Genomic DNA, 13,808 nt, shown 5'->3' on the forward strand with positions numbered 1-13,808 from the left:
GCGAGGATAGAGAAAGAGCTGGTGTTTACGGATGTACATTACGGTTTATGCTTCATGATCAGAATACCCCGAGGTAATTAAACTACCAAAAATGATCGATCAGGAGGACTGTCAAAAAGAAGTATGACCACCACAAACCAGCTGCTTTCAAATGCAACTAATCCATTGAACAGTGTCACTTGCAGAGATCGATCTTTACTGGTGCGATGTTTTCTATTCGCGAACGCAGCCAGTCCTCTGATCATTATCTTCTTTGTTCCCAAATATGGCTCGTAGGGTGAGCTCAGCGAGTCCGTCAATCATGTATTCAACCAGTTGGATTTGCTACTGGTCTATCTGATCTACATTATAAACCGTATTTGGCAATTGAGAAGCTGGTTCACAATGCAGTTGGAATGTACGATTGCTGATGTTTCTTTTCCCAAGCCACTGACCCTTTGTTCAGACTCCGTGCTACTTCCAATCGAGAATCATATCCCGGATGCGGTTGACTTACAATATGGTCTTTGTCCGGGAACTCAGACGATATCACTTGATTTCGCACCCTGATCTGTGGATGATGAGAGTGACCTTTGGTCGCATTGTGTATGTATCAATCATATAACTATTCTCTTATTTGACCGGTAGTTGTACGAATTGACCAGTATGTCGACAGCAGTGTCACGGAAGTACCGCCAGGCCGGCGTGTTTCTCCCCCACTTCCGCACCACGGGCAAACCCAAAACTGACGAAAACACCGTGCCCGGCGGGGTGGCGGAGAAGGGTTTCCTCTTCGTCAAAGAGCTCGTACCTGGGGGCAACCTGAACATCGTCCAGTCGGTCGAGACAGGAAAGCTCTACGTCAACAAGATACTGGAGAGGGGCATCAACCAAAGGGGCATGCGGGAGAATTTCGTTACGCGGCTGCCCCCTGAGCTGAGGTTTTCGACGGTACGTGAAACGTCGTGTTCCTAAGAGCAGCTGGGCAATGTTGGAGCTTTTCGCGGTAATTCTTCCGCGGGATTAAGCGACGTGAGTTTACTGCACGAGCTAATCTGGACGAGCATGTAGATCCATAAGGAGAGGGCTAACGTGATGCCGACTCTTTCCAACGCAAGTTATTTCAACCACCTCGGCTTTTGACAGCGGCTAGATGACAAGACGTACTCGTTATGTTTCCCGTAGGCTGCTTCCTTATCAAGCGAGTGATGACATTAGACTCTGCTACCCAATACAAAAAATGCCATCCACAAATTATTTTTACTAACCAAACCCCGCTCGGAAACAGATACGCCAACGGGGGCACCATCGAGAACCTCATCAAGAAGTACAACGCCGAGCGCAAAGCGGTGCCCGAACACTTCATCTGGCATGTCGCCGTCGAGCTCGGCGAGGCCCTCGCGTTCCTCCAGCGGGGCCGGGGCCGCGACGGCCGGATCTTGCCGACTACAACTCCCACCCCCATTGCCAACCTCGCGAACCCGGGCCAGGGGCCTGGCAGCACATCTACCACCGCGACCTGCTGGTGAACAACGTCTCCTCCACTACGAGGCCCCCTACCGGGGCGGCCACCTCGCCGGGCGCGGCAAGGTCCAGAACGTGTTCCCCACGGTCATGGTCGGCGACTTCGGCATCGCGGCGCGCGACGGCGACCCGGTCGCCGACCTGCAGCCCTCGGTGCTGCTCGACTTCGACGAGGCGACGATAGCTGCCCACCCGGCCATCCGCCAGCTCAACGACTGGGAGGACATCTACGCCTACAGCGTCATCCTGCGGAGCATGTTCCAGGCCAACATCCACGAGAACGCCTACACACAGAACTATGACCAAGTTACGCCGGAGCGGTTCACGGCGCGGGAAGCGAACAGGCACGACCTGCCCGCGGGGCAGCAGCGGCACTTCTCGGCCATGCTCGAGGCGTGGCTGCGGCAGTTTGAGTGGCCGGACATGCGGAACAACGGCATCGAGACCACCGTGACGGACGCCAATTGGTTTCAGGTGAACAACTGGGTAAGTTCTGTTACTTAAACTCAAAGCTATGCGTCCTTCATGATTAAGCAATCCCTATCTACTTTGGTGGTCGGGAAAGCGGCGGATTACCACCTTCTTCTCAGAGAGTAGGGGGTTTGAAATGACGGCCCTAGAAAGAAGACAGGAGAACAAAAGACAGTATGGCTTGAGTGCGCAATAATCAATTGTTGCTCCGTATTGAAAACAGATCAGAAAGAGTTTCCAATAGAATAATGATTTACGGGGAAGACCAACTTTGCTAACCAACGCCTTCCCACGCCCTCCCCCATAGACCCACCAGCCCAACCTGGCCCACCTTCTCGACAACATGCTCCCCAACGCCCGACGCGAGCTGGAGAGGCACCGGGCCAACATGGGGCGCGACTACCGGAGCGACGTCAACGTCTCGTGGACCAAGCAGGTCGAGCTCTCGGCCCGCCCTACGTCTACACCAACGAGCAAGACCCGGCGGCGGCGGGGGCGCACAGCTGCTGCGGGCGGCCCGGGAGCTGCGGTTTATGGAGTGGGCGATGCCCACGCTGGTCGAGATCGACCCGAGGACTGATGTGCCCAAGCCTGTAAACAACAACAATGATGATGGTGGCGATGGCGATGGCGGCGGCGCCTGGGGTGGTGGTGGTGGTGATGATGGTGAGAACGACGACGAAGAGGATGACGAAGAGGATGACGAAGATGGGGAAGAGCCGATGAAGAAGGTGGGGAGGAAGACGATGTGGATGAAGATAATGAGGGGGATATAGAGATGGGAGGGAGTTGAGTGTAGAAGACTGGGGTGGATGTGTATGTAGACAAGTAGAGCAGCAGCAAGAAGTTTAGTTGTAGACAGAAGCCAAATGCCATTATCAGCAGTCACACTTGTAAGGCCTCAGTAGGTTGCTCACGGTAGAAAATAATAGATCCTAGTGGAATATACCTGATTCGCATGAGAAGGGCTGAAAGATCGTTTGCAGGAGACAGATATGTATGCAGGAGAGTGAAAATGAAAAGACATAAAAAAAGTGGCCACGCCCGGAATGGAACCGGAAGGCTGCCGTTTTCAATATGCTCCCCCAGGTACTAGCTTGGTTCGCCCAATGGATCGCAGCACTCTTTACTTAACAGCTGGACCACCACATCCCATGGTCAATAGGAAATAGCATCTATTAGGAATTATTAAGGGCAGCTAGCTAGGTAGCTGCCAGTGTGGGCAATGGGCAGTACGCACCCGTTTTGTGCGTAGGCCCCAACGAGCTAGAGGAACAATCGAAATCCAGACAATCGGGTAAGAAGTTGATGGTGACTATGTAGGGGAGCTCTTGTAGTGAGGGGCAGGGATAGGTATGAGCTGCCTCCTCCAGGGCCTAGTACCACGACGAGAGAGGCCATAAGCTTTTCTCGGGTCTCTCTTATGCTTCCATGTATATAGGTATATACGTATCGTCAAATAACAAATCATTCCGCTATGGCATTCGGAAGGTCCCCTGTACTATTTCCGCCTTCACTCAAGCCAAGTGATGCTTCAGGGGCATCCATGACCAAGCAAGGTGGACCTGACTCAAGTGAGGTCGGTTACAACGTAGAGAGCTGACGAGTTGCTATGTCTAGTAGGTAACAAAATCTGTCGGTTCAGCGGCCCATTGATAACCCCTTTGGGAGATCTGCCTCCGTGATTGTGATACAAGTCGTCTCCCCAACCACGGCAGCTCTAGTAGCACCAAGCTGGAGGGCGCTCTCCCAGACTTTCGGAATCCAGTCAGCACGATAAAGACCACGTTGGAGACATTTATATTCTCGCCTTCGTCTTGTTATTTAATTTTCATCTTAGAGACAGTGGACTCTTCGGTGTGTAGGACCGTTAGCATGGTTCGTTTCCAATTCTTCTGTATTATATAAGATCTGGCTATGGATCCAAACAACTCAATATTATATAGAACTGTTCCTTCCCGAGCAAACTAACCTTGCTAGCTAATAGCGAGGCTTGTACTCCTTCTTGAGCTGCCCGAAGCCGATACGCGGCTTGTACTCCTCAGGCTTGCTGCCGCCAAAGTCCCAGACGGTGTAGAACTGGTCCAGCAGCGTGGTGCCGAACAGGAAGAAGCCGTCGTCGTTACCCGGCTCGAACGGTGGCCAGCACGCGTCCTCGCGGTTCGCGAAGCCGGGCCGCGCCAGCTGGTCGCCCGTCAACACGACGTCGCGGTACTCGCCCTCGGCCTCGCCCGCGAAGGAAAAGGTGACGGACCACGAGGCGTTGAACTCGCTGCAGGCCGGGATGTGGTCGCCGCTCAGGATCGCGCCCCAGTCCCAGCCGATCGACTGGTAAATCAGGTACACGTCCAGGCTCGGCACCGAGATCTTGCCCGCGCCCGTGTCGAAGACGCCCGACGCCTTGAATTGGCCCTCCCAGTTGCGCCCTCCCGTCACCGGCTTGCCGTCGCCGCCCGCGTAGGTGCCCAGAACTTGAGCAGCGCCGCGCGCCACAGCTGGAACTCGGCCGGGTCGCCGCCCTTGATGGCCTGCAGCCACGTCACGTCGCCGTCGATGTACTTGTCCTCGTGCGAGCCGCCGAGCGTCAGCGTGCCCGCGCCCGGCCGGCCGTGGGTGTCGTTGAGCTCGGTGCCGACGTAGAGGCCGAAGCGCGGCTCGGCCAGGACGCCCGCACCCAGCAGCGTCTCGGGCACCGTGTGCGTGTCGCCGTCGCTGATGGTGTCGAAGGCCAGGCCCAGGAAGCCGTCGCCGGGGACATTCGCCATCGAGCTGTTGGCGATGTTTAGGAACGTCTGGTTCCACGTGGTGTCGCCGACGCGGAACGTGTCGCGCACGCCGGGGCCCGCGATGTTGCCGCCCAGGTAGTCGACGGTGGCCGTGGGGCTGATTTGCTCGCCCGTGCTCGAGGCGCTGAGGTTGTAGCCCACACGAGGGAAGCTAAAAATAAGTAGTCAGTATGCTAATAGCACTCGGCAGAGGGAAAGATGTGACGACGGCGCGCGCTTCGGGATAATGACATCAACTCACCCGCTAATGTTTTGGCAGCCGCCCTGGGCGCACTGCTTGTCCGCAATCCACGTGGACGCGCTGCCAGTGTCGTAGAGCAGGAAATGCTCCTCGCCCGGCGTTCCGGTTTCCACGCTGACCATGGCGTAGCTGTTGCGGAAGGTGATGGGCATCTCTATTACACCGGCTGCGGTGGCGGCCTGGGCCATTGCGGCGGCCACGAGGGCGGAACGAGCGACGCGTGCCATGTTGATGTCCATGTCGAGGTGGCGAGACGATAGTAAGTGCCGGCGGAATGAGCTCTTGCTGTGATGAAGGATTAATAGTCTCCGGTTACCTGGTAACCTCTTATATAGCGGTTCATGTGTATGCTTTATCCCACGATGATAAGACCGGCAGTGCGGCCATGTCAATCAATATAGGGGCGAAAATTGGGACCTCGTGAACCGGGTATATCCTAGCGTCGTCACTTGTCAGGGGGCTGCGCCCCACGGAAACTCTCTTTTCGCTACCATGTGCCCGGTCTAATCTGATCCTAACGACGCTATTTAGACCCGAGGCAGTTAGTACGAAACGTTAATACGAGGTCAACTAAAAAGGAAATTTCGCCGTCCCCGGCGTGCCCGGCGTGCCGCGGATGAACAACCTCACGTTCTGCTTCCATGTCCAAAGAAAGCTGACCCGTTCAACGGTTCATTATGGTCATTATCCCCATCAAGCAAAAACAAACACATACCGGCAGAGTCACATGACCACACAAGTCGATTTCACATCACATTTGGCATGGGCTGATGCTCGCATCGGTGCACCTTCTCACCGACACGCACTTTACGGTACCAGCCCTAGATACCCGAACTACAGATTTTGAGACCTGGAGTTGCCACGGGTTTACCCAGTACAAAGCACTCATCCCTCGAATAGCAGGCTAGGATCCATCGGGGTATTGACTCCGTGCCCAACACTCGCAAATGTAAATTTGGAGGCCACTGCGAGAGCTGGTGTGCTTTTTGCATGGCAATCATGGATTGCAGGGCCTTTGCGTCTGCTTGAGGTCCAACGATTGTATCAAAATGGCATGTGGCTGTAGCCTCAGTGCTAAGTGCGAATGTGCTTTCGTGATAGAGCCCGGTAACTTCTCATGGCGCTCTTATTGGCCACATGTTACCAAGTCACGAGCATCGCGAAGGCCAAGGGCACAAGCATACCGATTCATACACACACTCCAAGCCTGTGGTTCTTCGTCGCCACGGGCGACACCTCCGTTTATGCTTGGAAGTAGTGGTACTCAGACCCAAGCCCGGGCAGTAACGACCCTTCTGTTCTCACCACGACCCTCTGTGGGTAGTTGTCACCGCAAACGTCCAAGACCGTGGTGAAGTTAAAGGGGATTTTCTAAGCCGCTGGGTAGGGCCGTCTTTGAGATGTTGGATTAACAACGGTCAAGGAAACTTCGAAGACCGTTTTCAGACACCTCCAACCAAATGTAATAAAGAGGCGCAACTCTAAAGACTGCTGCTCCTGGTAGGAACTCGATGTTCCCGTCACCATCGGCCACAACACCTGAAATCGGTATGCATTTCACAACCGGTACTGGTCTCACTGCAGTTCAGAAACGAAAGCATCAGATCTCCCCATGGGCTAATCAGTATATCCAAGTAATTCTTCTCAGGTTGTCATCAAACAACTCCTAGTAGCTCAGTGATTTCTACTCCGCCCTCATTACATGTTGCATTGGGCTTCTAGCCTGGCTGTAGAAGTTCTTCGAGGAGACGAGTGTATTACAAGCAGTCCCGCGATGCCCTCTGGACAATATATAGCCTGCCAACCGTAAGGGAAAGATGTAGAATAGATGTCGCAATAAAGTATACATAGGCCACCAATCTTCGCATCAGTCGAGTAACACTGTTGCGTGTAACAAGAGAAGAGAAGAAAGGAGCACCAAGTGGGGTTATCATGAAACACAGGGCTACCACTGCCGCCACGACAGCTGCGGCAGTAGCAGGCTGCGCTGTCGTCGTTGGTACCCCCACGGAGCTTGGGTATGTGATCCAGCCGTCTTGTTCTCCATACCCTTGCCCATATCTCGTGGTCGCGTTGTTGGGGTTGGGGTTGCAGAACTCGATATGGGGCCCGAGGAAGTTGGGGTTCTTGTCATCCTTGCAGCCGCGCCACCCCCACTCCTTCGGGTCCTGGCTGCCCTCGAGGGTGAAGGAACCCATCTCGAAGACCACGATCTCGTAGCCGTAGGTGCCGGCGATGGTCTTGGTGACCTCGAAGTGATCGTGCCGCGCGCCCTTGAGGTGGTACTGGCTCTTTTGGTTATGCCACACCAGCACGTTGTAGTTCGGGAAGGCCGCCCAGAGTTGGTTGAGGTCGTCGTCGTGGCTTCTGCCGCACTACCCAGCGCGGCTAGTGTCAGAGGTACCAGCAATTGTATTAGCTGCATGTTGGCCTTAGCTTTGGGTTTCCAAGAGGTTATGTTGGAGCCAAGTTGGACGATGAAGAAATTTTCTTCGAGGCAGAAGAGCTTCCTAATATACACCTCCAGCAACTTAACTGCTGCCATGTCGTGGAGAGCCACTGTACTTGGGTATTTCCACCGTTACAGACATCCTGTAAGGCTGAATACGCGCCCTCCCCTAGTGTGTAATTAGTATTCTTAGGTCAGCCATCGCGACGCCCAGCTGAATTGAAAGGCAATGCCACGGCCATTATTCTCCACACGGAGCCCCAGGTCTTGGTATCAGGCTACGACTGAGTAACCGCCTTTCCATATACTAATGACCAAAGTGGAGACAATTTGCCGGCGTCTCCAACTGCATGCACACGGTGCCCTTTTACTAGAAGTCATTGGTTACATGTAATATGCAGGTACCCTCAAGTGTCACCTTCTAAACATGTGCCTGTGCGCCTGGTGAGTTTCGTACTGTTGGAGAAAGCCCTGGCAGCAGCAGCAATTATATTTTATCGCCCGCCTCTCTGTCGGGACGTCAGGCTTCCTCGGCTGACTGAGCCAATATTGTTTCTTTTGGTGACTGTTTAGCGCAACCCCTCAGCCCAGCTCAGTGTATACCGCTCTAGATGCGGCTGTGCCTCTTTTTGCTCTTGTGTAGGATCATATCCGTTTTATAAGGCTGCCTTTAGTCGAGGCGGCTGTACCGCTCCAATAAGTGCTGTTGTGGCTGCGGCTGTGTTCAGTGACGTGGTTGCCGCGCATCACCTCATTGGTCTTGCAGACGCCCGTGACACTTACTTCAGGCAACTAGGTGTCACTGTCGGGATGGTGCAGGCATGGGACCTGTGAGGCTCCTGCTAGCCGCCCTCCTTTACGCGGTCATGTTTTCTACTTAGAAGTAGCCAATGAGCACTTTCTACATTTGGGTCGCCTGAAATCTAGAATTACCTACGTAGCCTGATTGCGCTCCAGCTCAGATTTTGACCCCTGCAGAAAGCTGGGGTCGACAGCTTGAATGGCGGCACCCCTGTGCAGCCCTTTTGGGGTATTCTTCTTATGTCACGTGATATTCCCTATACAATACTCTTCGCATCCCAATGGCAATCCACGAGGTTTCTTCTTTAATATACCGCTTGGCATGCGGCTCGCTACGGTTATTAGGAAGAGTGAAGTTAGGCTTAGGACGTTCAATATGCTGTCATCGCGGTATTCGTAGAATGCATCACTGTCGTTGGAGTACGATTTGAGATTTGTCTAGGAGAGCAAGGAAGTACCGTACGGGGAAGTAGGGGTGATGTAAACGTCATCAGTTGATTGTCTGTAGGATAGTCTGCTACTGCTACAGCCTTCTGGATTGTTCATAATTTGATTGTTAGCGAAGACAAGCTCATACGTCGTCGGCTCAGCCCCGTATTGTGGTTGGCCACCTACACCTATTCTAGCTGCAGGTGCAGGCATCGTCAAGTCAAGAGCAAACATTTCCCACTCGATCGACTACCTCTGCTAGACACGAGATCCTCACTTTTCCATTACTGCTCTGCTTAACTGCTGCCTTTAAAACCCCCCGTCAGTAATTAGGACGGCAGACGACACTCCTTTCCTCCAACGTCGATCTGTGCCAAATCCACCTAGCAGATTGCATCAAGTCAACGCAACATCTTTTTTCTCGTTACATCAATCTCCCTACCTACTCTTCATCAACTTAGCATCATTGCTTGTGCCTTGGAAATAATCATCAGTCGATGAGGACAACAGCCACCCCGTCCTTCTTTCTTGGCAAAAAAAAACATCTGCTAGTCGATGAGGAGGATAGCCATCCGTTCTTCAACATCGATTCCGTCCCAGGTCAACCTCACACATCACATCAGGTCGACCCAAGATCAGGACGATACAAAACCATCTCCCTTCATCGCCTCGCTCTTTCTGCACTTACTTCATCAACATCTGCAGCAATATTGCTTGTCGCTTGGAAAATAAAAAAACACCACTTGCTGAGAATAACAACCACTCTGTTCTTCTCCAATCTCAACCCAACGCCTGCTCAGCTCAGCGCATCGCGACCGGTTGACACAACATCTTCTCCCTTCTACTTTCCCGTCATAAAAAAGGTCAAGATGCTGGACATCACGTCGCTCTCTTTGCAGGCGTCGAATATGTCGATCGCAGGGGATGGAGTCCATGTGATCCACCGTGGGGATGAAGTCCATGTGATCCATCATGTGATCGAGTCAGGCGACTCGTACCCATCTCACTTGAACATACCTCCATTCATCCACAGTGATAATGGTTTTTGCGGTGCCGCTGAGCCGCCACCAGCAGATTCGACGCACCCTACCCCCCAAGGCGTCAAGCAAGCAAGCGCGGAACAACACCCGCTACAAGGCAGACATGCGCTGGCCCAGCAGCCAACGCGTCCTGTACGTCCGATTCCGCAACGGCAGAACGCATCAAAAGGAGCTGGTCAAGAGAGTCGTGACCGAGCACTTCAACGCCATCCCCATGCGGATCCGGTTCGCCTTCCTACTGTCCCGCGACCCGGGCCCGTCGGACATCCGCGTGGAGTTTGTCACCTCGGGGCCCCTCGAGGGCCCACCTGGGCACAAACCATAAGTTTTATTGCCGCGGCGAGACCACCTTGTGGTTGAACTTGGAGAACGACGAAGGGGGACGGGCGCAGGGCACAGTATGACATCCTCCACGAATTCGGTCACGCGCTCGGTCTCCAACATGAGCACCAGCACCCGGACTCTGGTATCATTTTCGATCGCCGAGCCCTGCGTGACCTAGGGTACACTAACATCGACGAGAATTGGCTATCATTTGCCATCGACAAGAGAAGAACGGTGCCCTACGACAGACGTTCAATCATGCATTACGAAGTGGAAATGTGTGGGACGAAAAACCTACGCAAAGATATCCCGATGCACATCGTCTTGTCGAAAGGGGACAAGCAACAGCTTATTGGTATGTATCCCCCGAAAAAGCCCAAGGTGCCCAAGACTATCTCGGCCTCGGGGGACGTATATGAGCCTGTATATGAGCCAGTATATGAGCCCGAATATGAGCCCGAATATGAGCCCGTATATGAGACCAAGCCCCGGAAGAAGTACCGGCACATATCCGATAAGCCAAAGGCGCGAATCGACGAAATGGCCAGAGAGGGGAAGATTTCCTCCGGAAAGGCGAGGTTCATGAAGTTCATGATCAGTTAGGGAGCGAACGCTCTACGTGACCAAGCGACGGTCAGAAGAAAGAGCGGGGCGGCAGCGAGACGCCCAATGTCAATCGGATGTTGTGACAGTCAAGAGCGGCGATACGACATGGGTCATCGATGAGGAGGAGTCAGCCCCTGGAGGAAGGAAGGGCCTGGGGACAGTCAGCAGGAGCGAGTCACTTGGATTTTGGGCAGCGTCACACACTTGGAGACAATGCTCTGACTTGCTCTTGCTGTAATGCTTGGACAACAGACGTCCGGCTTGTTGGTGTAGGATATGGTGTAAGATTTGGGTGGGTGGATACGATACGGTGGTGGTTGGATATGATTTTTGCGAGACGCTTGGCCTGGATACCCGACTGACTCTGGTCTGGGTACATAGTTATGATGCTCTGGACAATACTACTGTGGAAGTGGCTGAGTAGGTTACTGTTGCTACTGCACTTTGGCTATTGACGACTGTACACTGATGTACATTAGCTACAGGGAGGCTGCTGCTGATGCTGTAGTTAATACTACTGCTCGTCTTCCCTAAACCACGTATTGCTCATTGGGCAGCTTTCTATTTCCAGAATGACTAAGTGAATGTCATCCACTAATATTTTCGTATTCTTAATTCTCTCCCTACCAGCGAAAAATGCTGCGTACAACATCTTGTAAGACACAACATTGATACGCATTCATTGAACTCTTTGTCTTCCGTGCTCAGCTTAAGGCATTCACAAAACGCTTGCTGTTTCTCCCATTACGGACAAACGGCATGCAAGCCAGCGCCCCTGCCATCCATCAGCTCGGTCGACCACCCCCTGTCCACAGCACCCAGAGCTTGCGCCACCCCCACCTCCCTCCCCGAAATCGGTCGCGTGAAACCCCTTCTCATACAGCCAACAACCAACGACTGTAATAACTTGATGACACAAATCCCGGTCCGACCTTGAGCGAGACAGCTGCATCCGTAAGATGGCTGGCTGAGCTTTCTGCCAACCTTTATTAGACGAAGGCCTGGCCACCGATGTTCGCATAATTATCCTGTGCGTCACGTGTAAAAGACCATCCAAGGCCGACGCGAGGGCCGGGCCGCCGTCCAGCCCGCGAAGCCCGCGGCAGCAAACAGACAAGAGCTGGCCAGGCGGTGGGCCGCCTTGCGGACATTGCCGGCCTCCTTCCACAGGACGTAGCCGTCGACGAGCCCGATGAAGAGGCCCGCGATGGCGAGGACGATATCGCAGGCCGCGTGCTGGCGCCGGAGGTACAGGGTGAACAGTCCCAGGCCCAGGGCGGTGTTGCGGGCGTTGTGGAGGTGCATTACGGCGGCCACGGCTGCTCGCGATGCGCTCGGGGAGGCCGAACTGGAGCATGGCGGCCCGCGGGCCGACGAGGTACGGATGCAGGCCGTCGCAGGTCATGGAGATCGCCGCGACGAGCACGGGCATGTGGCGCAGGTATACTGGCTCCGGCATGGTGTTATGAGTAAGTAGGCAGGTAGGTAGGTAGGTAGGTAGGTAGGTAGGGGTGGGCAGATGGGTGCAATGGGTGGGAAGGGTGGTGAATTGACGTTGGCGTTGATGGGCGTGGCAACATGTACTTACGATAAGCACCGCATGCAAGGGAGGGGATGGGGCTTGGGGCTCAGCAGGGTGGTGGTGGCTTGGCTGCAGTGTGACCCGTCACAGCCGAGAGCAATCTTTCCCCGATTTGAGTAGCATGTAAGCATGTATGTATTTGTGTAGTACCAATTCACACATTTTCACATCTTGCGGTCACTGACTGCCTGAACATGTTAGGATACTTGAGAATAAGGGTACTTTATAATATTTACGCCTGATACGTAGGCTGGCTCGGTCCTACAACTCCTTTTTGAATCAAGTCCGAGTTCACGTAGATAACCCGACTTACTTCTACATGAGAAGCCGAGTCTCTCAGTCAGAGTCCATGATAGCTAATGCATACACGGACAACCCATCCCTAGATACATTTGCTTCTACCAACGCACATAGTTCTCTCTTTTATCTCTTGCTTTTGCTTTACAAACTTGATTGATCTCAAAAAGTCTTATGCTCCATCATGCTGTGGCACTGGCCACTTGACAGCCCCCGACACCTGTGCTGCCATACTGGTTGCATCTGTCGTCTTTACAAAAAGCAGAGAACAGGGCGTAAAGCACCGGTTGAAACCTTGCGCAATGATCTTACTGGACATCTTCCAATTTTACTGCCCTAGATTCGACGTTTTAAGGACGACACTCACTGACCTACACTTCGAATATGTTTCACTATTCAAAAGGTATGTTATAGAGCCCGGGCTGAATTGAAAAGTGTTGTATCACTGATGGATGTCCAGGAGCGAAAGTAACCTAGATGCTTCCTATCGTCAGGGAAGCCATTGCGCGGTCCAACGCCTTAATATTCTTTAGGAGGAAATTGTGTAAGAAAGCATGCCTTCACATCTCTGGCGGTCGGGGAGCGCTTCTGGCAACTAACCTGGGAAAGAACACAAAACCGAGTGCATTAAGTAAGGCTGGGATATACATGATTGAGCATGTCGTTGGCCTTCTATCTCAACTACTTTCCGGTCAATTTCGTCAACGTGATGGGGGAATCCCACCAGCGCTAACCCGTCGGCTGGAGACCGACTGGTAAATTTTGGGGTGGTCGAATAAATTCCAGCTACATAATATACGACACTCTAGAGTCCCTTACCGCTCAGAGGTTCGAGGAGCGGGAGCGTGCAAGAATGGGGCATGAGGTGCTAGATCATGTAAGTGCCTTTCCATCCCCTAAAATCATCTTATATATTACTTGACACCAGCTCAGTCTTAACTAAATACAGTGGGACTGCGTTCAATGGATCATGGATAACCCCCCCCAAACTAAGCCGTGGACGGTTAAACGGGTAGTTCGAGAGCTCATGGCGCTCTGGTTTGGTTCTGTCCACATAACTTCGCTGGTAAGTGCCCCAATCACCCACACAAACTATCCGCCAGCAGGCACGGACCTAACGAATCGGGCATCGTGCAAACTGCCTGTTTCGCTCTCCTTGACCTGTGCAACCATGAAGAATACGTCGCGCCGTTACGTAAGGAGGTCGAGAATACCGGATGGGAAGCCTTTGAAAAGTCTGGTGGCAGGCTTTTCCCCCTGATGGACAGCTTCATAAAGG

The 13,808-nt window shown here is 53.3% G+C and overlaps 5 protein-coding genes across 5 annotated transcripts; 2 read left to right on the forward strand and 3 right to left on the reverse strand.

Annotated features, from left to right (window-relative positions):
- Positions 1-499: 499 nt before the first annotated feature.
- Positions 500-2,554, forward strand: PG994_002285 (uncharacterized protein; the record flags this gene model as incomplete). The annotated part of the gene is made up of 6 exons (XM_066853694.1): positions 500-585; positions 645-930; positions 1,051-1,096; positions 1,165-1,381; positions 1,470-1,989; positions 2,282-2,554. 6 exons carry the CDS (start codon positions 500-502, stop codon positions 2,552-2,554), a joined length of 1,428 nt encoding a protein of 475 aa, XP_066721835.1.
- A 1,400-nt stretch (positions 2,555-3,954) lies between these two features.
- On the reverse strand, positions 3,955-5,240 carry PG994_002286 (uncharacterized protein; the record flags this gene model as incomplete). Its single annotated transcript, XM_066853695.1, is given in 4 exon segments — positions 3,955-4,445; positions 4,477-4,502; positions 4,513-4,911; positions 5,002-5,240. The coding sequence occupies 4 exon segments, from the start codon at positions 5,238-5,240 to the stop codon at positions 3,955-3,957; spliced, it is 1,155 nt and encodes a 384-aa protein (XP_066721836.1).
- A 1,518-nt stretch (positions 5,241-6,758) lies between these two features.
- On the reverse strand, positions 6,759-7,592 carry PG994_002287 (uncharacterized protein; the record flags this gene model as incomplete). Its single annotated transcript, XM_066853696.1, has 2 exons — positions 6,759-7,368; positions 7,567-7,592. The coding sequence occupies 2 exons, from the start codon at positions 7,590-7,592 to the stop codon at positions 6,759-6,761; spliced, it is 636 nt and encodes a 211-aa protein (XP_066721837.1).
- Positions 7,593-9,718: 2,126 nt separating this feature from the next.
- Positions 9,719-10,647, forward strand: PG994_002288 (uncharacterized protein; the record flags this gene model as incomplete). Its single annotated transcript, XM_066853697.1, has 2 exons — positions 9,719-9,996; positions 10,113-10,647. 2 exons carry the CDS (start codon positions 9,719-9,721, stop codon positions 10,645-10,647), a joined length of 813 nt encoding a protein of 270 aa, XP_066721838.1.
- A 1,038-nt stretch (positions 10,648-11,685) lies between these two features.
- Positions 11,686-12,109, reverse strand: PG994_002289 (uncharacterized protein; the record flags this gene model as incomplete). Its single annotated transcript, XM_066853698.1, has 2 exons — positions 11,686-11,998; positions 12,033-12,109. The coding sequence occupies 2 exons, from the start codon at positions 12,107-12,109 to the stop codon at positions 11,686-11,688; spliced, it is 390 nt and encodes a 129-aa protein (XP_066721839.1).
- Between the last annotated feature and the right edge of the window lie 1,699 nt (positions 12,110-13,808).

Source organism: Apiospora phragmitis (assembly GCF_038363925.1).
Source record: "Apiospora phragmitis strain CBS 135458 chromosome Unknown utg000002l:1.0-5516284.0:1.0-5523493.0, whole genome shotgun sequence".
In the NCBI taxonomy this organism is placed as follows: Eukaryota; Fungi; Ascomycota; class Sordariomycetes; order Amphisphaeriales; family Apiosporaceae; genus Apiospora; species Apiospora phragmitis.